General features: G+C 41.9%; 1 protein-coding gene across 1 annotated transcript; it reads right to left on the reverse strand.

Moving 5' to 3' along the window:
- Nucleotides 1–579: 579 nt before the first annotated feature.
- LRRC31 (leucine rich repeat containing 31) lies at nt 580–22,942 on the reverse strand. The gene is given in 8 exon segments (XM_032629390.1): nt 580–935; nt 5,808–5,975; nt 10,452–10,616; nt 11,400–11,567; nt 11,787–11,951; nt 14,623–14,794; nt 16,702–16,802; nt 22,759–22,942. Coding segments are annotated over 8 exon segments (1,479 nt in total).
- Between the last annotated feature and the right edge of the window lie 521 nt (nt 22,943–23,463).

The following is a 23,463-nucleotide window of genomic DNA, read 5'->3' on the forward strand; positions in this document are numbered from 1 at the left end:
GAATTTTCGACCACTTTTCATGAAGATTTGTATGTCAGTGGCCATTATTAGTGTTCATGGTTTATATCTGAGATAAAAGCCAAGAGAACAAAAAATAATATACCACTGAAAGGAATACTTTCTGATAAAAATGTGAGTGGACCCCATTAAGATACATATAATGGTAAAGAATATGAAAATGTTCCACAGTTTGTGCCTTTCACATTAGAATTTCACACACACACGCACATACACATAAACACACACCCTTATATTTAAAATATTTAGGAAAAGAGAGGCAGAAAATTCCAGGGCAAGACAAAAGGAGATGCAGTACCAGAATCTAAGCATTTTTGTCAGGGCTTCTAAACAGCAAGTGAACTAACTATATATCAAAACAAATGAAAATCCATTGAAAAGTGTCATTCTTGTTTTACAAAATAGAGGACAAAGACATGCTCACATTAGATTATTATAGACAATATATATTTACAAAGCTCTTGTACCGTAAATCCCACCAAACAGCCCAGAAGCTGGTACTCCTTGATTTCACCGGGATTCACTCTTGTTCTTTTCCTCCCCCTTAGGATGGTGTGTAGCTTAGTTGAGCCTTGAGAAGTCAGCTTCCTGAAACCCACCATGGTCAAAGTGAATGCTGCTTTTGTGATCTTGGTCAAAGCCTTCTAGTTCTTCCTCTTGTGAGGCTGGGAGGACCCACCTCTTCATTCTTATCTCGGTGATCTCAGGAAGTTTGGTCACGGCACATAACAAGTGTCTAAACCATTGTCCACGCTCCTGAAAAGCTGATGGCTGAAGGCTAATATCCAGCTCGGTTAACTCTTTGAGGAGCCACAGGTTTTGGCAGAAGATGGTCCATTCTGCATCACAGATGCTGTCATTATAGCTCAGGTCCAGCTTCCGCAGCCTGGCCAGGTGACCTGTCTGGATTACCGATGCTGAAAAACAAAATCACTCTAACTGCTAAAAGCCAAGGATACTTTCTAGTGTGACCATTTCCCACTTCCAATAACACAACACAGTAGCTCCAGGATTCGTAATGACAAGACTGATACTTAGTAATGAAATGTTATTAGCTAGCAGTTTTATTCAGGGCATCTGAAATTACTCTAGTAACAAATTTCCTCTCTGCATTTCATGTACAGCTTGAAAATGGATTTTTCTTTCTCTTTCCAAATCCCATTCCAAAGAGTGTCTTTTTTGTCGAGTTCCTGCTCTCTGCTCCGCTGGAGTCCCAACTCTTACTGCAGACTTTCTCTAATTAAAGAGGAAGAGTGATGGCTCACTGGCTTTAACTCAGGACCATTTCTGAATAGTTTTCTTGCTGTTTAATGCCGTTTAATTATTCACTGCTTATTCATTCTTCATTCAACAGTTATTTAATTGAGCACTTTCCGTGGGCAAAATCTGCTTGGATAATTTCTAATTCGTGGGTCAATTAGAGACTTTAATACATGGATCGAGTTTTCCTTTGAATAGCACATATCACAGGACTACCCATAATGGCTCTCAATAAATAACAGTTAATGATGAAGCTAAGAAAAGGAGCTAGGAGAGATAGCCAAAGCAGACAGGACAGGCGTCCCTTTTCAGCCAAAACCAGGAATGGATTACAGAGATGAGATGTGTAGAATCTCAGAGTTGGAAGGGACCTTGGAGGGCTCCTCATTCAACCTGATCGATGATCAGAGAGAAATCCCTCTCACAGCTTCTCTACTGGGGACCAGCCCAACAGAGGGCCTGAAGTCCCTCTTCAGGTTGCCCCAACAGAGGGAAGCAACTCTCCGCAGGAGGAAGCCATGCCTCTAGGCCCTATCTGACTTTCCCCACTGCCCACCTCAGCCTGCTGGGAGCCTCAGCTCCTTCCTCGTGCCAACCATGCAGTGTTGGACAACAGTCAGGTCCTCTCAAATGTCCCCCCTATAGGCTTAAACATGCCCTGGTCCTTCAATCATTCCTCACACATCACGGCTTCCACACCAAGTGGGATGCTCCATCCCCATCATTTTCATCATCCCAGTCAGGACACTCAACAGCTGCATTTGGTCCCTAGGTGTTCATGTTGATCGTGTCCCTGCCTATCTTTCTGTCTCAGAACATTACTCACCGTGTTCTCAAGACCTAGCTAAGTGTTAAAGATAATGTGCATGCTTTTTCCCTTTAGAAAATTTTCTATTAAAGACATTTTCAAACATATAAAAAGTAGATGGAATAGGAGTGAGAACTCCCATGTTCCCATCAATCAGCTTCAACGCTATTTTCATTACACTGATCTTGGCTCATCCAGTCCCCTTCCCCTAATTTTTGTTTGTTTGTTTTTTAGTATTTTAAAGCAAATCTCAGACATTGTTTTACCTTTCCTATACTATCTGAATTTTCCAATGATGTGAGTACTCTATTTATTATATTTTAGTATTTTATATGCATTATATTTTTAAAAATCTGGGTAATAGTATCATAGGTCATGAAAATACTATTTTTGTAGCTTACTATATAAAAAAAACCAATGCTGTTATTTACAAAAGAATAAAACACAAACTACTAGGGATTAACAAATTCTTAAAGTTTCTATTAGAAATAATCAAAACAGTTAAGTGGCAATGCTTAAAGCCACACACAGCAATACTTATCATTGACTAAAAATTGAAAGAACAAAAAATACCCTTGACAAAATGTAAAAGTATAAATTTGACCTGAGGAAGAAAACCTGGTAGTAAAAATTAAGAAACAATATATAATGGCTGGAACTATGATTAATAAAATATGATGCAGACCAAAAAAATAAAAAATTGAAGAAGCAAATTTTAATAACTTTAAATGAAATAATTTAAATATGTTTAATGGTGTCCAGGTCAGGAAAACAAACCAAACCAAAGGCTTATTCTTTGAGAAGATTGGTAATATTGATAAACCTCTTGTGGTAATCAGAATGCTAAGGTGACCCCAAGATTTCCACCCTAATTCCTAGGACTGTGTATATGATGGGTTCCCATGATTGGGTTATATTACATGGCACACCTGAGTTTAAGAAACGCAGACCTGAGCGAGGTTAACCTACTCACAGGAGCCCTTTAAAAGCAGAGAATTTTCTCCAGCAGGTGGTTGAAGAGGAAGGAGGTCACAGAAGAAGTAGTCAAAATGATTAGGAGACATTAACAGGATTATAAGAAAACAACTTTATTTCCATAAATTTGACCTAAGTAAAATGGGCCAATTCCTTGGAAGACACAAAGTACCAAAACTCAAGAAGAAAAAGATAACCTGAATGGTGCTATATCTATTTTTTAAACTGAATTTGTAATTTTAAACTTCTCACAAAGAAAACTCCAAGTTTAGACAGGTTCAGTGGTCAATTCTATGAAGTTTCAAGTTAATGAAAAAATAATACCAAGTCTACAAAATCTTTCCAGGAAATAGAAGAGGCAGGAACACTTGCCAACTCATTTTCTGAGGTCATTATTACCCTGATACCAAAGCCAGACAAAGATATTACAGAAAAACTAGTAGGCAATTATCTCTCGTGAACATAGCCACAAACATCCTCAACAAAATATCTTCAATTCATTATAAGAAATCTAGCCAGATTAGGATATCTGAGGATGTGATCTTTAGGATGTGCCCTTTACCTGATAAAGGGCACATCTACAAAACACAAACAAAAACCTATAGCTAACATTATACTTAATGGGAAAGACTGAGTGCTTTCTCCCTAATATCGAGAACAAGGCAGGGATGTCTGCTCTCACCTCATTCAACATCTACTGAAAATCCTAGCCAGTTAAATAACCAAGAAAAAAAAAAATAAAAGGTATAGAGACTGGACGGGATGAAATAAAGCTGACTCTAATTATAGATGACATGATTGCCTACGTAGAAAATCCTACAGCATCTACCAAAAATCTCATAGAACTAATAGATGAGTTTAGCAAGGTCTCAGTATAAAATGTCAATATATGAAAATCAATTGTATTTCTACATACTAGCAATGACCAATTGGGAATCAAAATTTAGAAACCAGTACCGTTTATAATAGCACCAAAAAATTAAATACTTAGATATAAATTTAACAAAGCATATGCAGGATCTGCATGGTAGAAACTACAAAACACCAATACAATAAATCAAAGAGGACCTAAATAAAAAGAGAGATATACTGTGTTCATGGATAGGAGTGCTCAATATAGTTAAATGCCATTTCTCCCTGAATTTACCTATAGATTCAATGCAATCCCAATCAAAATTCCAGAGGGATATTTTGTAGATATTGACTAGCTGATGCTAAAATTTATATAGAAATGTCAAGAAACTAGAATAACCAAAATGATTTTGAAAAAGAAAAACAAAGTCAGAATGCCCATGCTACCTGATTTCAAGGCTTACTATAAAGCTTTAGTAATCAAGACAGTATGGTATCAGTTAAAGAATAGATGCATAGACCAATGGAACAGAACAGACCAAAAATAGACCCTCACAAACTGTCCAATTGATTTCTGACAAAAATGCAAAGGCAATTCAATGAGTCTTTTCAATTAATGGTGCTTGAATAATTGAGCTGTCGTGTGCAAAAATATTTTCAGCCCATATCTCATGCCTTGTATAAGAATACTCAAAATGGATAATAAGTCAAAATGTAAAATATAAATGTAAACCTTTTAGAAGAAGATCTAGGAAAAATCCCTGAGAACTTGGGTTTTGCAAAAAGTTGTAAGATGCAACACAGAGAGCTCTATCCATCAAATTAGCAAATAGATAAATAGATCTTTATCAAAACTGAAAGTCTTGGGACTTCCCTGGTGGTCCAGTGGTTAAGACTCCGCACTCCCAATGCAGCGGGCCAGGTTTGATCCCTGGTCAGGGAACTAGATCCCGCATGCCACACTAAAAGCTCCCTCACGCTGCAACAAAGGTCCCACATGCTGCAACTAAAACCCGGCACAGCCAAATAAATAAATATTTTTTAAAAAAAAACAAAAAACACTGAAAGTCGTGCTGTGCAAAAGATACTGTTAAGGGGTTGAGAAGACAAGTTACAGACTGAGAGAAAATATTTGCAAGCTATAGATCTGATAAAAGACTTGTATCCAGAAAATCTAAAGAACTCTCATTAAGAAGAAACCAAACTATCCAGTGTTTTAAATTAGGCAAAAGATTAGAACAGACACTTCACCAAGGCATATATGCAGTTCACAGATAAACACAGATAAACACATAAACACATAAAAATATGCTCACCGTCATTAGGGAAATGCAAAATAAAATCACAATGATTTGTCCACATCTTCTAATTACAGTGTTTGGCCATAACTCTTGCTTTGAAAACACATATTTGTTCCAACTAGATTGAAATATCAGAGAACAGTGTGAACATAACACAAATTTCTTGTTTGCTTATGCATAATTTATCCACAGGAAACAGTAGGTGAACACAGAAAACTGCACCCAGCTGAGCCAAGGTGGGTACAGGCGTAAACAAAATCCACACATGCCCACACCTCTCAAGGACAAGGAGCCTCACCCATGCACATCCAGTGTTCCAACTTTCTATTCTACACCAGGTAATCCTCCTTCTTCCACCACCATATCTATGTCTATCTTCTTTTTTTTCTTCTTCTTCTTTGTTTTTAAATGTTTGGCCGCACCTTATGGCTTGTGGGATTTTAGTTCCCCAACCAGGGTTCGAACCAAAGATGCACAGAGGGCTTAGCTCCAGGCCTCGCTGCCTTCTCCACCTCCCTTATCCTGGACTGCCAGAGCAGGCACGCTGGGCTCTGAGTGCCAGGACTGCTTTGGATGGAACCAGTAGGTAAAACCCAGAAGAGCCACGTCCTCTGTCACCAGGGAACAGCTGCTTAGCCTCAGCACCTGAAGGGACGTTGAAAGCTTTAGCGTTTCCAGGAGCAGCTTTAGGTTGCTGCCAACACACTTATTCCAAGAAAGGTTGACTATTTCCAGAGCAGGGAGGTGAACGGAGGCTTCAGCTGAAATTGACAGTGATAAGAATAGCAATAATTTAGGTTTCCTTCGAGGCCATAAGCCTTGAATTTGAGGAACCTAGGCTAGGGCAACATATTTCTATCAGTGAGGTTAAGACAGTTGTAGAGACCGTTTCTCCTGCCTGAAATTCATGGCCTCAATTTATATTGTCTATTTTTATTGGGGAGAAATGTTGGAAACTTTAGAAAAGTAAAACTTGATTAAATGGGGACTTCCCTGGTGGCGCAGTTCTTAAGAATCTGTCTGCCAATGCAGGGGACATGGGTTCAAGGCCTGGTCAAGGAAGATCCCACATGCCGCAGAGCAACTAAGCCCGTGCGCCACAACTACTGAGCCTGTGCTCCAAAGCCCGCGAACCACAACTACTGAGCCCCCGTGCCACAACTACTGAAGCCTGGGCGACTAGAGCCCATGCTCCGCAACAAGAGAAACCACCGCGATGAGAAGCCCGCGTACCGCAACTAAGAGTAGCCCCAGCTCACTGCAACTAGAGAAAGCCCACATGCAGCAATGAAGACCCAACGCAGCCAATAAATAAATACAAATTAAAAAAACTTGATTAAATGGAATTCACTATTGACTGGGATTTCTTTCCTTCACTTCACATTTAAGAGGGAGAAAGAGACAAACAGTTTTCACAGTTAGTCACGATTTCTAGAGTGTGTCCTGGTTTTACATGTCCTGGTTGCTGTTGAAATTCAGAGACAAGGCCAAACCTCCCTAGAACTCTGAAACACCAAAATGTATTTGTGTTTACTTAACTGCAGTTAACAGAGACAAAGAAGGGAAATAGTGTATATTGGAAAGATTTTTAAAGGAAATTCAAAGATTTTCTGCTTAGTTCTCGGTTTCCCCTAACATTAAAATTAACCAGAGGGCTTCCCTGGTGGCGCAGTGGTTGAGAGTCCGCCTGCCAATGCAGGGGACACGGGTTCGTGCCCCGGTCCGGGAAGATCCCGCGTGCCGCGGAGCAGCTGGGCCCGTGAGCTGTGGCCGTTGAGCCTGCGCGTCCGGAGCCTGTGCTCTGCAATGGGAGAGGCCACAACAGTGAGAGGCCCGCGTACCGCAAAAAAAAAAAAAAAAAAAAAAAAAAATTAACCAGAGCAACTTATCCACGAGGTATAGCCACCAATTACATTTTAAACTATTCTTCCTTCTTTCTAAAATATAATATCCATTTGAAGAGTAGATATATATTCTTTTTATAATATCTAACAAGAGCACCCTCCCACTCCTATGGTACAGAGACCTATCAATAAGAAATTGAACTTTATTTTCTCAAAGTGATGCAGAGAAATATGTATTTACTTGATTTACTTCTTTTTTTTATTGTTGATTTACTTCTTAATTCAAATTGAATTAAACAGGTCTCCCTCGACTTATAGTGGGGTTACGTCCCGATAAGTTGGAAATATCTTAAGTAAAAAATGAATGTAATACACCTAACCTTCTGATCATCATAACTTTGCCTAGCCTACTTAAACATGCTCGGAACATTTATATTAGCCCATGGTTGGGCAAAGCCATCTAACACAAAGCCTATTTTATACTAAAATGTTGAATATCTCATGTAATGTATTGAATACCATACTGAAAGTGAAAAACAGAGTGGTTGTCTGGGTACAGAGTGATTGTTAAGTTTACCCTCGTGATGGCATGAGTATTGCACCACGTATATATTACTAGGCTGGGAGAAGATCAAAATTCAAAATTCTAAGTATGGTTTCTACTGGTGTGTTTCTTTTACACCACCTTAAAGTCGAAAAGTGTGAAGTCAAACTGCTGTAAGTCAGGGACTGTCTAAAGATTTATGTCAGATGATGTAATTTTGTGTAATATCTACTTGATTATGATCCATTGATTGTGTAGCTATAATTGAAAAGAGTTGTGCCTTCTGATGGCAGAAGACACAAAGTTAAAAACAAAATTTTATTTAAAAATATTCAACCTTTTCCATCTAAGAAGTATATTTATGAAATCTCATGTTGTCCCCAAATTTATTTTTTGTGGAATTTTCCTAACAACATTAGTCTGAGCAGTGGAATGTGGGGCATGTGTGTGTGTGTGTGTGTGTGTGTGTGTGTGTGTGTGTGTGTGTGTGTTTACCTAGCCATTTTGGGGATTATAGCCCCCTTTGAGAAATTTATCTGTCTGTCTGTCTGTCTATCTATCTACTAACCTGTCTATCTACTTACTGACTTACTTAATACCGAAAACGTGCTTTGAAGGATGCAGTGAAGAATAAACACAATTCCTGCCCTCAAGAGGGTAACAATCTGGGAGAAGTATCAACATTAAAAAACCACACAAGTAAATACATAATTATAAATACTGATAAAGGCTATAAGGAAGATACAGGGACTTCTAATTCAGAGAGAGGCTGTCTTAAAAGGGGACATTTACACTGAGACCTGCAATCAGAGCTCCCCAGGAAAGACTGGGTGGTAGGGAATTCTAGAGGACAGGAAGGTCAAATGCAGGAGAGAGCTCGGTGATATGAAGGAACAGAAAGAAGCCAACTGAGGCTGGGTTCAGGGAGCAAGGGGGAGAGCCGCCAGGGGGCCTGTTAGATCACAGGAAGGAATCTGGATTTTACCAGAGGTTCTCCAGGCAACCGCTGGCTTTTACAATAAAATTTACTTTTTTTTTTTTTTTCCACACCGTGTGGTATGTGGGATCTCAGTTCCCTGACCAGGGATGGAACCTGCACCCCTGCAGTGGAAGTGTGGAGTCTTAACCACTGGACTGCCAGGGAAGTCCCAAAATTTACTTTTTAAGTAAAATTTATAGACTGTCTCCCCATAATAATATTCACAACTGACATTTATTGAGCATTTAGTATGAGCTAGGCACATTTCCAAGAACTTCACATGTAATAACCCGTTTAATTCTTACAACCCTATGAGATGTGATCCTATTATTCCATTTACAGACAAGGAAACTGAAGCACAGAGTTGTTAAGTACCACAGGTCATGAGAGCCAGAGCCAGGATTTGCTTTCAGATGTCTGATCCCAGGTGCTTTGGAGCCAGAAAAATGTACCATACATTCCCTACCAACAAAAGAATTGGAATCAGTTTTAGGGAGTTCACAGCCCCCTGCCCAGGCATAACTATAGACTGACTCTCTTAAGGGAGGAGCCGTGGACCTCAGGTTAAGAGACGTACATATCCTGCTACTTTTCCCCATCCAGACACGTGGCCAATGAGATGAGCAGTGCTGAGGGAGGGCTGGGAGCAGTGCATGGCAAGGACCAAGACCCTGTGGGTCAAACAGAATACTTGGGATGAAAAGGAGAGCAAGAATACCTTAAGTAGAGAGTTCTTAGAATTTGGGATAAATTATATGTACTTATTTTTATTAACAGATATTAATAAATAACTACTTGTTGTTTTTTATTAATAGAATGCCTTTATTTCATTAATAATAGCCCTGTTGGGTCCATAGGACAATTCACTTTTAAGGGAGTGTCAACAGACATAACCCTTGAGGGAAGGCCAGAGAGAAGGGCTCTGTTTTCACTGTTACTCAGGAAGCACCAGAATCCAACCACATTAGTCTTGCGCATGTGGACAAAACAGAGTTAACCTAGCAGGCCCGAGACCACTATCCCTACAAAGTCCTGCTGGCCAGGTTGGCCCTTGGCTGACATCTGGGAACTTGGAATTTGGAAGTGTCGTCACCATTCCCTAACTTATAAGGGTGGTTCGTTGTGCCTACAGTGTCTGTGTACAAATAAGATGATTTATGCTGAACACTAGCTTTCCTTCTGTGAGTCTGGCATTTTGGTATGTGCTTCGTAGAGGGTGCCTGCATGACCATGACCAAGCCCCACTAAAAACCCTGGACTGGAAGGTTCAGGCGAGCCTTCCCAGGAAACATTTCAGACCATGACATTACAACGTGCTGCAGAAACGGAGTGCATCCTTATTACTCTGCTGGGAAAGGAATCTTGCAAGCTTGGGCCTGGTTTCCTCTGGACTCTGCCCCATGCGTGTTTCCCTTTGCTGATTTTGCTTTGTATCCCTTTGTAAAGTTGTAACATACACCCGTTATGCACCGTCCCACTGACTTTCTGTAACTTCATTTGTATCTAAGTGCCTTGGCTTCACTTGATTAGCGAGGAAGACTCAACACCCTTCGTTTTGGCTTTCCTTCTACATCCCTATTTGTAATACACTTTGTAACAGTAACAGATCCGTTTCAAAACAGCCACATAAATTCAAAAATTTTCTCCCTCAAGTGCCACATCTATCCTTTACAGATGTGTATAGGAGGAGTTTAGATTCACTAACAATTACTGGGCACTTAATATTTGCCAAATGCTATATTGGGGCATTCACAAAACTTTTATGATGTGGTCCTTCCGGTAACTTCATAAACAGCACGTCTCAAATTTGCCAGGTTTGCAAACACATGGCAAGGCTCCAAGAGTCCTCCCTCGGCTCTGCAGTACCTACTCAGCCACACCGTGTCGTCGGCCATCAGCGAGCACTGGCGAAGATCCAGCCCCTCCAGATGCTCGAGCATGGCCAGCCCCGGGGAGTCTTCAAACCCTCCACTCATCTCCTTGTTGCAGGAAAGGTCTAGTGTCCTCAGCTCACACAAGTATCTAAAAGCAGCATCTACAAAGAAGGTCAGAACCCCATTCTGACATATTACAAGGCGGTCAGCAGGAGAGGGGGCAGGTGTGGAGAAGGGAGACTGAGACAATACGTACACTATGTTGACAAAAGCCCAGACAGTGGGATAACTGTCCACTTTGTACCATCTACCCCTTCGGACCTGACAATGGCTTCAAATACACACTCCCTGTGATCTGCATTGATCGTCAATGGTTTTGATCAAAATCTTTCAGCTAATGAATCTTCCCCTGCTATCCTTGAGCACTGGTGCTGTCATAGCATTCTAGACTTATTCAAACTGCCAGGGAGAAGGATTTTACAGGCTCTAGAAGTTGAAGGGATAAATACACATTTCATTTCCTATTCTTTAATGTGGATACTCTATAGCAGAGTAAATTTTAACTACAGATGTCACTGAAGCTGTTCTTTTTATCAGTACCAATTCCTTCCTACTACGAAGCATAAAATAATGCTGGCATTTTCAAAAGTAAGAGAAAAATGGACAGCTTTAGTAGCACACTTATTTTGCACAGTGTCTCTCTCAGACCTAAAATATCCTGGCCTTTTCAGAGTCAGCCATTTTAAAAGATGATTTTTGTAATCATGAAAGTACATGCTCACTGTAAAAGACTTAGAAAATCAATAAAACATGAAGAAGATTTAAATCACCCGTAATCTTATTCCCCAACATAACTACTGTTTATGTTTTGTTGTATTTCCTAACAGCTTAAAAATTCCATATAATACAAAGTTATAGAGAAACTTTAGCCATTCCTAACTCACCCACTAGTTTGACACTCTTTTGTGATAATCCACGTGAATGTAACTTCAAGACTTTCAGATTTAAGGTACTTTTTAATCCCTGAGCAATACTGTTGAGACTGCCACCGATGTTTCTGTTAATAGAAAGATCAAGTACTTCAAGGTTTTGCAGCCTAAGTAGCAACTGACCTGGAAGGAAGGAAATCCAAAAGACAACTCAGTAAAGATGCAGGGTGTGAAAGGTGGGGCAGGCAGGAGGGAGGTACATCTTCATGTGACCTGGGATATAGTGAACCGCTCTTTCAATTCAGGGTGAGAGAAAACATAGCCAACGTTGATTTCCAAGCTATCCAATCATGGGTGCCTTCACATGTTTTCCTGGGAAGGACTCTTCCAAATTCCACTTACCCACAAACGCTCCATCTTCTGACGTGAGGGCGTAGTCCACAAGCTCAGGCATTTGTCTCTTGCTCCCTTCTCAGAATGTCCGGAGGATCAGAGGCAAGTTTCCTCCCACTTTACTGTTCCAGGACAAATTCAACTCAAGTTCAGGCAGCTCTTTAAGTGCTTCTCCTGTTACAAAATGGCCCAAAGATCAGGTTGATCGCTAATCCGCAAAGCAGGGAATTCGTTTCAAAATCAATACAGCCATTGTTTACGGAGTATTGAAGCCGGGCCAGCTACTGGTTAGATGCCAGGGAACAGGGAGGAGAAAAGGACCCAGTTCTTGCCCACTCCCAGCACGGTGAGCTTCACAGGTACAGGCACAGCAAGTCGAGTCCCTCCAGAGTTCTGAAGCCATGCTCGTAAGCAAACATTGTGTAAAAAAAAAAAAAAAAAAAAAAATCCACCTGTTAGTAGGGGTGGTTTTACCAAATTGTTTTTATGGTAGTAAATATTTCTACCAATCCATCTACTTTCTCTCATCCACCTTCTCCGGGGATCAGCATTGCTGAGAAGCTCGGCCAGAGGTAAAAGTGTGAAAGACTTAGAAAGTAAAACATGAAGAAGATTTAAATCACCCATAATACTATTCCCCAGCATAACCACTGGTTATATTTCGGCCAGAGGAAGATTGGTAAGAAGCAAAGCAGGGCACTGGCCACCACAGAGGAAAGGCTCACTTTGACATCAAGAATATCACATACAACTGATCCAACCACTGCAGAGAGGAACCAGTAAGAGGGCATCAGGCACTAGCAGCTCATAACAGTGATGCAACCTTGGGGTGGAGGAGGATGCAGTGAGGGGGGTGAAACTTGACATTTCTGATACCATTTCACACAGGAAACATCTGAGGGCTACAGAGTGGAGGCTGGGAGAGAACAGGGGAAGTGTGGGGAGATCAGCCCTTAGGAATAATTTTCACTGCTTTGCGGGCAGAACAGAATGGTGAGCCACACACATGACAAATGTGCTTTCTCAATGTCTGGAGTCAATTTTAGCACCAGTTAAGAGTGTTGGAAGGTCCACTGTGTCCAGAAGCCTCTCTTCCACCATCCACTCCTGGGCTGGAACTTCTGCCACTGGTTATTTATTCCATGGTTTAAGGTTTTTGGAGTCCAGGAGCCCCAGGTTAAAATGCAAGTTCTCCAGGAGTTATAATATCATAAGCCAGGTGTCATTTTGTAAGCCATGGCCAGTCAAAAGGGCGTGGATATGTATCGCCCTGAGGCATCCCCCAGGATCAGGGAGAAAGAGTACATGACTGTCTGCAGTGCATATGGTACTGGAGGGCCTAGGCATTTGCAATCTTGCACTAAGCAATTGTAACAGGTGTAATAATGTTGAAATGCCTCCTGATTTATATTTTCTTATCAGTAAACCGTTCATTCTCCTTATACTCCATCTGCCATTAAGGCTAAGCAGAGTATGGATGATAAGATAGCCCCTCCTGGTGGAGAGGATGCAGAAGTCCTTCCAGAGAGGATAAAATCTCGGGGAGAGGGGAAAGGACACAAAACATTAGTGACAAGGGTGCAGACTCTCTCCTGGACCAGATGAGTTTAGAGTGGGTCCCAGGGCAGAAATTCCACTTCCTGGTTTCTTAAGGATGGTGGATCATGAAAAAGATTAGATTAGTCATAGAAAATAATCTATACTTCTTTGCATGCCTGAGTAACAGTATGTTAAATTTGAGACCCTGGTACACAATAACCAGCTGCTAACCAGTGGGGCTAAATCGATCATGAAAAACCACAGAAAGGTAATTTTGGATGAGGGAATAGAGAAAGAAAGAATTATTGAGTGCCTACTACGTGTCAAGCACATAGTAGGTACTTTACAGAAATTATCTAATGCTCACAATAATTTTTTTTGAGGTGGATATCACCCCTTTTCAGAGATAATAAAACTGAGGCTCAGAAAGTTAAGTATTTTGTCCACGGTCACAAAGAGAATTAGAAGTGGGACTAGGATTTGAAAGGATCTGGCCAGCTCTGAGATGTATAACGTTTTTCCTTAGGTATAGGAAGGGTGAACCAGGAAACATCAGCTGGCCCCTATTTTCTAGGGAAGGATTAGAGAGAAGACATTGGCATAAATTTTGTTGCTTTTACAGAAATCTTTGCAGAGATGTAAATGATCAAAATACATGGTCGAAGTAAGAAACTTCAGACAAAAAGAAGACAGAAAAAGTATTAATTGCATCTAAAACCAGCAAGCATTCTAGATAACCCAGCATTCATAACCCAGCAAAGCAGCTGGGTTAGTAGCATGACAAATTTTATCTTATGTTCTATGTTATCCAGTGTTTGATATACTATAAACTAACTTAGTTGAGGTTCTAGTCCTATTTAAATCATTGCTTTTAATTGAAAAATCTTGTTTTGATCATTTTTTAAAAAATGGGAATGGGAAAATAGAAGAGAGAAATACTATTTCGGAATTGGAAAGGAACTTAATTATTATCTATCCCAACTCCTCTAATTTACAGATGAGGTAACAGACCCAAAGTGGGCAAATTTTACAGTTACTATCTCCACTTAAACTCCATGAGAACAGAGGCTTGGTCAGCCTGTTCCCTTCTCTATCCCAGGGCTTGGCACGATGCTAGGTGCAGGTTACACAGCTCCTTAGAAGGTATACAAGTGCTCAACACAGCATCACGTCATGTACAGGCAGCGCTCTCATCCTCGTCCATGGGCACTCGAGGGGGTGGTGACCCAGATAATTCGCCCCTGAGGGTTTGGGTTGCAAAGATTCTTCCAGGGGAGCCATCTCTTAAGGGAAGCATTCATCATACCCAGTGCTCGAACATCATCAGCAGTAAGTCTGCATCTACCCAGCCTCAGGATTTTTAACTTGCTGACAAGATGCATTTGCTGCATGAGTAAATGGAGGGTTCTGCCTATGAAATCATTCCAGGAAATATCCAGTTCTTCCAAGTCTGGAAGAGAAGGCAGCAAAGCAAGTAGAAGTGAACACAAGAAAAAACAGATTTGCATGTGTAATTTGTGATTTGTAGTAAATAGGATCCACTGCCTGTTCCTCTGGTAAGCGGATAGAAGGAGGGTGGACTTGCTGACTTTCCACAAAGCAGGGATCTCTCAGCCACACAACTGGAGACGTTGCGACATTTACTTTACCTATTTCTTGGGATGTTTTCTATTTCTGCCAAATAACTGCACTCTGAAAATGCAGTGGTGTTTCCATAAGATTTCATAAGAACTCCTTTATTGTAGTGGAAATTGTAACTCTACTGCTAGGACTGTTACTACCACTGTCACTGTAATGTGTATACGGGTCCTTTTATTTCGCAAAACCCCCTGACACCCGTCACCCTGTTGTCCTATTGGACCCTCAGGCTGAAGGTCTGGGGAATACTCCGTTGGCAGGACCGCTGAGACTGAGGGTGCCCGTTACCTTTTCCTTCTTATCTTGATCACCTGGGTGTCACCACCTTATAAAGTTCCTGTTATACCTACATGGGCCAACATGTGCAGGTTTAGACGAACAAACCCTGACCAGAACCTTCTCTGAGTCTCCTCCATTGCTCATGAAAATTGAAGCTACCCTCTGTGAACAAGATTCTCAAAGGTCATCTTTATCTCCTGCAGCAACAAGACTTAAGAGTGGAAATGCCAAAGTCAGGGGGCGAAAGTGTCTTTGCTCGCTTGCTTTTAAACATCTGTCTTGAATGTTAAAATAATGGCAGCAGTCAGATGCTGCATGGTGAGCTTCTAGAGTTACAGGCATAGCAATTCCTGACCTTCCACAATTCTGAAGAAATTCTAAAAACATGCTTAGGGGGCAAAAAGTATGTTTTCTTTCTACTAGCATTCAAAGCACTTTAGCAACTTCATCTTGTTCACCATGATCCTAACTTTATAAAGTATGAAAGCCTATTGAACACATTAAGAAGGAAAAAAACAGGATTTCTGGGGACCACGCTCAAAGATTTCAATTCGATGGGTTTGGGTTGGACTCAAGTGCCTGCATTTCCACAAGTTCTGCAAGAGATTCTGACATGTACATAGGCATTTGAGAATCAACAGGCATGGTTAGAGCCCCCTCGTAAGAGATCTGTCTCAAATATAATGGCATAGATTTTTTTTTTTTTTTTGCGGTATGTGGGCTCAGTGGCCATGGCTCACGGGTCCAGCTGCTCCACGGCACGTGGGATCTTCCCGGACCGGGGCACGAACCCATGTGCCCTGCATTGGCAGGCGGACTCTCAACCACTGCGCCACCAGGGAAGCCCTAATGGCATAGATTTTAATTAAAATACTCAAGGACCCCTCACTCAAAACACAGTTCTTTTGATACCTCTGTTGGTAGACACACCTAATTTGATTCAAGACTTGATTTAAGGTATCTGAAAAAAGAGTTTTTTAAAAAGGTGGTGACAGTGGTGTTGGGAAGATGGTTCTTCACAACCAAACTCCTGCTAGAGGGTCACAAACAGTAGTTGCACTTTTTTGTAAAACGGTGTGAGCAATAATTGCTGGTAGTGATAGTTTTCATTCCACAGATAACAACGAGATGCCCCTTTAAATTCCCAGCAGGGCTCAGTTTTATGGATGAGTTTACATCCTATGCAGGAACAGGTGTGTTTCAGGGAGCTAGAGGTAATCAGTAGAGAAGTAAAATTGCTCAGAAAAAACAAACAAACCTCCCTCTTAAACTCGGCTCAAATCTTTGAAGCTTGAGGAAGAATCAATTAACTTGTTTTTTTAAAAAAAATAGCGTTGCATCTGCGCTTCCTTGTCTGGGCCACCCTGCAGACCTAGGACTACCAAGTGAGGACCGAGCACTTTCCCTGCTCATCCCAGCCCGAAGGCCCTCTGTGCCTCTGCGCAAGGTCAACTCCATACAGACCTGGCTCCCTCACATCTGCTGTTGTTAGTCTACAGTTGTTCAAATCTAGACACTTGTCGACAGGGTTTTTGCCCAGCTTCGGCAGGAACGGCTTTTTCCTCCATCCTGGATCTTAATTCCATTTCTGAAGTGATAGTCTTAGTTGTATTATAAAAATAAAGAAAAATTTGCTGTGAATGACAGAGTGTATTAAAGATGCATAATGATCGCCATAAGACAAGTGAGAAAACGGACAACAACACTGAACTGATCCCTTGTGAAACCTCACCTCAGAAGGGGACAAAACCTGACCTCTGTTCCTGCGGTCGGTGCTCAACACTGGCCGCTCCAGTGACCCGTTTCCTACAAAGGAGCCTGAGGAACTCAGTGGCTTTTCTTTCCTGGCCTGACCTGGGCTTCTTGCATGTAGATGGAGCTTTGCTCCTGGACAAAGAGGTAAACTTGGGCTTCCCTGGTGGCACAGTGGTTGAGAGTCCACCTGCCGATGCAGGGGACGCGGGTTCGTGCCCCGGTCCGGGAAGATCCCACGTGCCGCGGAGCGGCTGGGCCCGTGAGCCATGGCCGCTGAGCCTGTGCGTCTGGAGCCTGTGCTCCGCAATGGGATGAGGCCACAACAGTGAGAGGCCCGCGTACCGCAAAAAACAAAAAAAAAGAGGTAAACGTGTTATTACAACGTTTAAGACAATGCTGCTGGAAGGATGCACAAACATCTTTAGTGAGTGCAGTGCTGGGGGTATGCCCAGGCACTGGCCTCCTAACCAGACAGGTGAGGAAGGGGAAGCACTGCAGTCACCACTGATGAGCCTCAGATGGCTAAAGAGAGCGAGTGAAACCCTTGCTGCTCATTTCCTAGACCCCTCATTTGACACATCCGGCGAGAGTAGTCCCTGAGAGAGCTTTTGTGTTTTCTCAACTCCTGCCAGAGAATACACTCAGAAAGCCTCATGTGTCCTCGTTATTACAGACTTTTTATGTGGCACCCTTACCAAGTTCCACTATAATAATACCACACTACATGATATCACTACAATTTTTTTAAAAATAGGTTTTATTTTTTTTAAATAATTAATTAATTAATTTTGGGCTGTGTTGGGTCTTCGTTTCTGTGCGAGGGCTTTCTCTAGTTGTGGCGAGCGGAGGCCACTCTTCATCGCGGTGCGCGGGCCTCTCACCATCGCGGCCTCTCTTGTTGCAGAGCACAGGCTCCAGACGCGCAGGCTCAGTAGTTGTGGTTCACGGGCCTAGTTGCTCCGCGGCATGTGGGATCTTCCCAGACCAGAGCTCGAACCCGTGTCCCCTGCATTAGCAGGCAGATTCTCAACCACTGCGCCACCAGGGAAGCCTATCACTACAATTTTTAAAAGTTAAATAAATAAAAATAAAAGGCTATGATTTTATTGAGTGACTACTATGTACCAGGGCTTTACCTACTGAATGTGTCAACATTTAAGACACATGTGAAACACATCATACTTTTGTAAGGAAAAATGAATAGGCATGTATTGACAGTGACTTTAAAGAGGTTTTGTAAGTGAAAATGCACAGTTTAAAACACATGCAAAGAGTATACTGGAATCCAATAGGAAAGCATAAATTCTGAATATGCAGTAATATTCTACTACCCCTGACAAAACGTATACAACCACATAGCAAAAAAGAAATATATTAGTACCAGTGGAAATGAAAAGATGATGGCATTACAGTAGTAAATTTAGACTAAAATATTAGCAGGATAATAAAAATTCCCCCTCTCCTCCACAGTGTGTCTGGTGGCTTGCTATTTTTGTTTCGTTGCTTTGTTTTGTTTTGTTTTCTTGGTGGCTTGCTATTTTTAAGAAAACCACCTACAGGCTGTACATCTTTGCGGGGATAGTTGGTGTTGTCACATTCTACCAGTAGGAGGCAGCATCATCCACCTACCATTTACCTCTTCATTTTGGCCTTCAATTTTTATTATGGTACATTGGATACAAGGTATTTTGTTTTGGGTAGGGTTGCCAGATTTAGGAAAAATAAAAATAGCACGTCCGATTAAACTTAAACTTCAGGTAAACAAGGAATCATTGTTTAGTAAAAGTATGTCCCAAATATTGTGTGTATTTTTTCTGGCAACCCTAATTTTGGGTGAGGGGAGTTGTGGATGGAGGATGTGAGTACAGGGCATTTTGTGTAAACTTAATGCAGAGTCACAGTTACACTGTTTCATAGATTTGGAAACTGAGACTCAGAGAGACTGTTAAGTAGTAAGCAGCAGAGGCAGAATTTGAACCCAGAGCAATCGACTCCAAAGCCCATTATGTGCAGGTGCTTTTTATAATTTTTGTTCTTAAAAAATTTTCTCTGCATTGTATCTTATTGCTCTCTCTTTTGTTTTTTAGCTTTTTATCTCCATAGGCTCAACCTACAATCATGCTCAAGTTCCAGCCTCACCAAACCTTCTTTTTCTTTGTTTTCTCCTCAAGCCACTGTTCTGTCAATCATTTCCTTTACTGTCAAATGTTTGGAAAGAATGGTTTGTATTTGCTGACCCCACTTCTTCACCACAGTTACCAATTAACCCTTTACATTCTGGTTGCCACACTCGCCTAGCCCAATAAATTGTTTCTCAGAGGTCACCACCAATGATCTACGTATGGTCAGGCCATTCAAGATGGCTGTTCTCTTGCTCTCCGTCCATCCCCTGCTCCACCAGGCCCTGCTTCACTCACATGACTCTCCAATCCCCTTAATTATAGGGCTTAATCAGTAACTGCCTGCCGTGCTTGCCCCCTGCCCCTGCTGCTGGTTTCCGTGGTAACTGATAAGCCCACGTGACATCAGTTCCCCTATAAATGGTGGCCTCCTTCTCCACCAAGTAGTGGAGGTTGTTGCCATGTCCTGTCTGCTGCCGGCCATCCATGGAAGGAGTGTTGCTCCAGGACCTTTGTGTAAGATGCCCCTTAACCAATGAGCTTTGATGTCTCTGTTGTTGTCTCCAGGCTTTTTCTTTGGTCTCAAGGCTGAGCAGCTACAAGATTTGCAGGCTGGTGGGGGGTGCGGTCCATCAACCAACCAGTTGACAGATTCAGAAATCTCTTCTCAGACCACAGCCTATTTGGGCGCTCTGTAATATTTATATGATTGGCAAGTCCAAGGCAGCACCACTGGAAAACCTGGCTCAACTCGTGGGTCCATCAGGTAAGCAAGTCACCTAACTTCTCTGAGCCTTGGTTTACTCATCTATAAGATGGAAATTATAATTCCTGCCCGGTTCATTTCTCAGGAGCATAGTGACTTAAAGTTACTGAGGCCTCCCAGGAAGATGGGACTCTGCAGTGCCTTTTACATCAGAGGCACTTTGTAAACATTTGTTGAAGGAGCAAATAACTGAACGAATGAGTGAATGTTAGTTTCACAGTTCCTCAATAACCAAAATAAATCAAGACGACAAATCTTTATCAAACCACCTAAGTATAAATATGAGTACCAATTTATGAGGCTCCTGGACATCTCCTTACAGACCATATATTTCTTTTTTTTTAATCTATAAACCCCTTCCTTCAAAAAGTATCTTATGTCATACCTCAATATATAAAACAGGTGAGTCAGAGCTGCTACAGGTTGGCTGAGGAGGGAGGGCTGGCACTCCATGGAGGGTGCAAAGTGACCACACATAAGCAGCTCCATGGAGTGACTCGGGGCTTTTTCTGGCGGCTTTACGGCTGAACCGAGCTCTTGCTTCTCCAGGTGATTCTGTGAGCCAAGCAGTATCTTCTCCTTAGGTTCCTTTCCAAGCTAAACCTGTAGGGGCTTGTTTCCGTTGTTTACAACCAAGAATCCTGATGCTTTCGTAAAACATTTTTACATGTTTGTAACATGGGTGATGCTGTATAGGGAACCAAGGTAACAAGTTCCTGTTGCCAAGGAGCTACCTGTCTGATGGAGCAGCCAGACAAGAAAGCCACAGAGGGTCCAAAGTCCAGTGGGTGCGTCTTGGGAAGCTTCCAGGTGAACGTGGTGGATAAATCACACCTTAAAGGGTGAGTGAAAGTCAGCCAGGTGGGTGGACATGAGGGAGGGATAAATGGGGGAGGGGTGCAGAGGGAGGATGCCACAAGGGAAGGTCTTTCTAGGCACAGGTACCCACTTCGGTGGAATGTGGTCAGTTCAGGAGAGAGTCAGTCAGAATGTCAGGAGAAGAGGATGAACATAAGATTGGGGGGAAGGCAGAAGTTGTGAAGAGATATTCAACTGATCACAAACACCTTGAAGACCATGCTTGAGAGTATAGACTTTCTCTTCAAGGCAGGAAAGACTCAGTGAAGGATTTTAAACTGGCGAGAGACACCACAGTATCTGTGGTTTAGAAAGAGCACCTGGTAGCAGTGTGGAGGACAGGCTGGCCACAGACCAGGAGTAGAGAAACCAGGGAGAAAACTGTGGCAGTGGTCCAGGCAAGAGACAATGAAAGCCAGGACAGCAGCGGAAAAGAGGAACGAGGTCCCAGAGTTGTTTGGAGGACGGAATTCACATGACTCCAGGGGCCACTGGACTTGGGGAGAAATGGAAATGGAGAAGCCATGCATGGTGCTGCCCAGCTGGGATAACTAGCTGACGGGTCTTGCACGGTTAATTTAATCATGGTTATGGGTATCCATGAACCATGTTCCTGAAGCTCCAAATCATACTTTAGAACAAATATCAACAACTTTCTGACTGCCCTCTTTTAAAGGTAGACTTCTTAATTTTCTACTTCCAAAAATGCATTCAATCTGCTTACAGGTAAAATGATATTTTTGGTATTTGGTGCAAATAATCTGACGGACATGAGGGTAAGTTTAAATGAAACAAGATTGGCCGTGGATTGGTAATTGTTAGAGGGAGGTGGTCTTGGGGACTCATACTGTTCTCTCTTCTTTTGTATATGTTTGCATAAAAAGTTTAAAGTGTTTTAAAAATACATTTAATCTAATAATATAGTGACGGCATTGTATATGACATAACTCTAGAGAGAGATTTGGCAATATTTTCATAACCCTTGTATTTGTAATCTCTGTTCTGGGAATTTGTGCTAATTAGCTGAAACAGCGTAAAGCAGAAAATAGGGGAGAGGGAAAGCCAAAGATATTCACTAAAGGGCAGAAAAGGAACTTAAGTAATTATGGTATAGGCATGTAATGGAATATTATGCCACTGTCAAAATTAGCATATGAACACCACGTAACAATATGAGAACTGAGCAGTATAATAATATGTCTCAGTAGGATCACAGCTCCGTGTCAGATCAAGCGGGCTTTATAAGCTCTTATAACCGTACAAAGTACGTCCGTTTGGCCCCAGTTACCTCTCTGACTGGTCTACTACTCATCCTCTCTCCATCTCTCATCCTGCTTCAGCATGCCTAACCTCCTGGCTTGCTCTCAAGCACTCCAGGCTCTCTCCCATCTTGGGCCTTCGCATTTACACATCCCTTTGCCTGGCAAACTACTCCCACAAATACCTGTGTAGCTGGCTTCATTCATTCTACGTGGCTGACTTTCAGATCTCGGCTCAAATACCACCAAATCAGAGGCTCCTTCCTTCCAACCACATCTAAAATAGCACCCCCAGCCCATCATTCTCTGTCTCCTCAGCCTACTTTGCCTTCATATGACTTATCACACTGAAATTATATCTGCTTTTGGTTCTTTATGTACGCAAATGTTCTCTTTTTCATGGCTGTCCTTCTAATAACAGGGATTGGCACAGATACTCAGTGTTTGACTGGTTGGTTGACCATAAATGCATGTATATGAATAAAAGGCTGAAAAGAATCTTGAAGAAATGACCATTTGTGTTAGAATGAAAGGAAATAGGGTATTTTTCTCTAAACCTTTCTGCAACATATTACTTTTGACAATTTAAAAGGAAAGTGAGGGGAATTCCGTGGCGGCCCAGTGGTTAGGACTCCATGCTTCCGCTGCTGGGAGCCCGGGTTCAATCCCTGGTTGGGGTCCCGCAAGCCGTGTGGCATGGCCAAAACAAAAAAGTAAAATGAGCAAATTATTTAAAGCATTTAACAAAATAAATGTTTAGAACAGACTCATCATATTAGGTTTCGGTGTCTCGTCGCTGGGTTGAAAAGCAGTTGTTTTAAGGTCATTGCTCTCTTTTCTGTTTTCAGCTTTGGGGGACCTGAATTTTGACCCCCTGATGCATTTGTTGACAAATAAAGTCTGGGGTTTAGTTTCTCCATCTGAGGAACTCTTGTTCCCTGTTTGACTCATGGACAAGTTGAAGGGGGTCTTTCTCAATAAGCCATCTTCCTGTGGTTTTCTGTTTTCTAGGATTTCAGAAGAAAACAAGAGCCTGTCAAGCCTGTGTGAAATCCTAACTTCCCTACACCGGTCTTTATTTCCCCCTTACTTTCTGTTTTTCTTGCTGGTAGTGTTTAACATAAAAATAAGAATGATGCAACCCAGGATCCTGGAAGTAACAGATGATAGCAGATAGAAATCCAAAGCAAATTTGAGTTTTAAACTTTGCCCTATTTTATTGTGAGATACAATTCATTACACACCTCTTTGGCAAGTGCATTAAATGTGTCAATACTTTTAAAATTTCAACAGTCAGTTAAAGTTACCTTCCGGGAGAGAGAGTGTCAGAGCACTTGGCATGCCTCTGAGCTGTCTGGGCGACAGTTTTGCAAAGGGCCAGAGGAGTCTGCTTCCAGGGACCCCAGTCGCATCTCTTGGCTTACCGTTTCTTTTTCTCTTGGCATTCTCACCTTCTCTACTGCAGCCCTTCA

The sequence above is a fragment of the Phocoena sinus genome, chromosome 4 (assembly GCF_008692025.1).
Source record: "Phocoena sinus isolate mPhoSin1 chromosome 4, mPhoSin1.pri, whole genome shotgun sequence".
NCBI lineage: Eukaryota > Metazoa > Chordata > Mammalia > Artiodactyla > Phocoenidae > Phocoena > Phocoena sinus.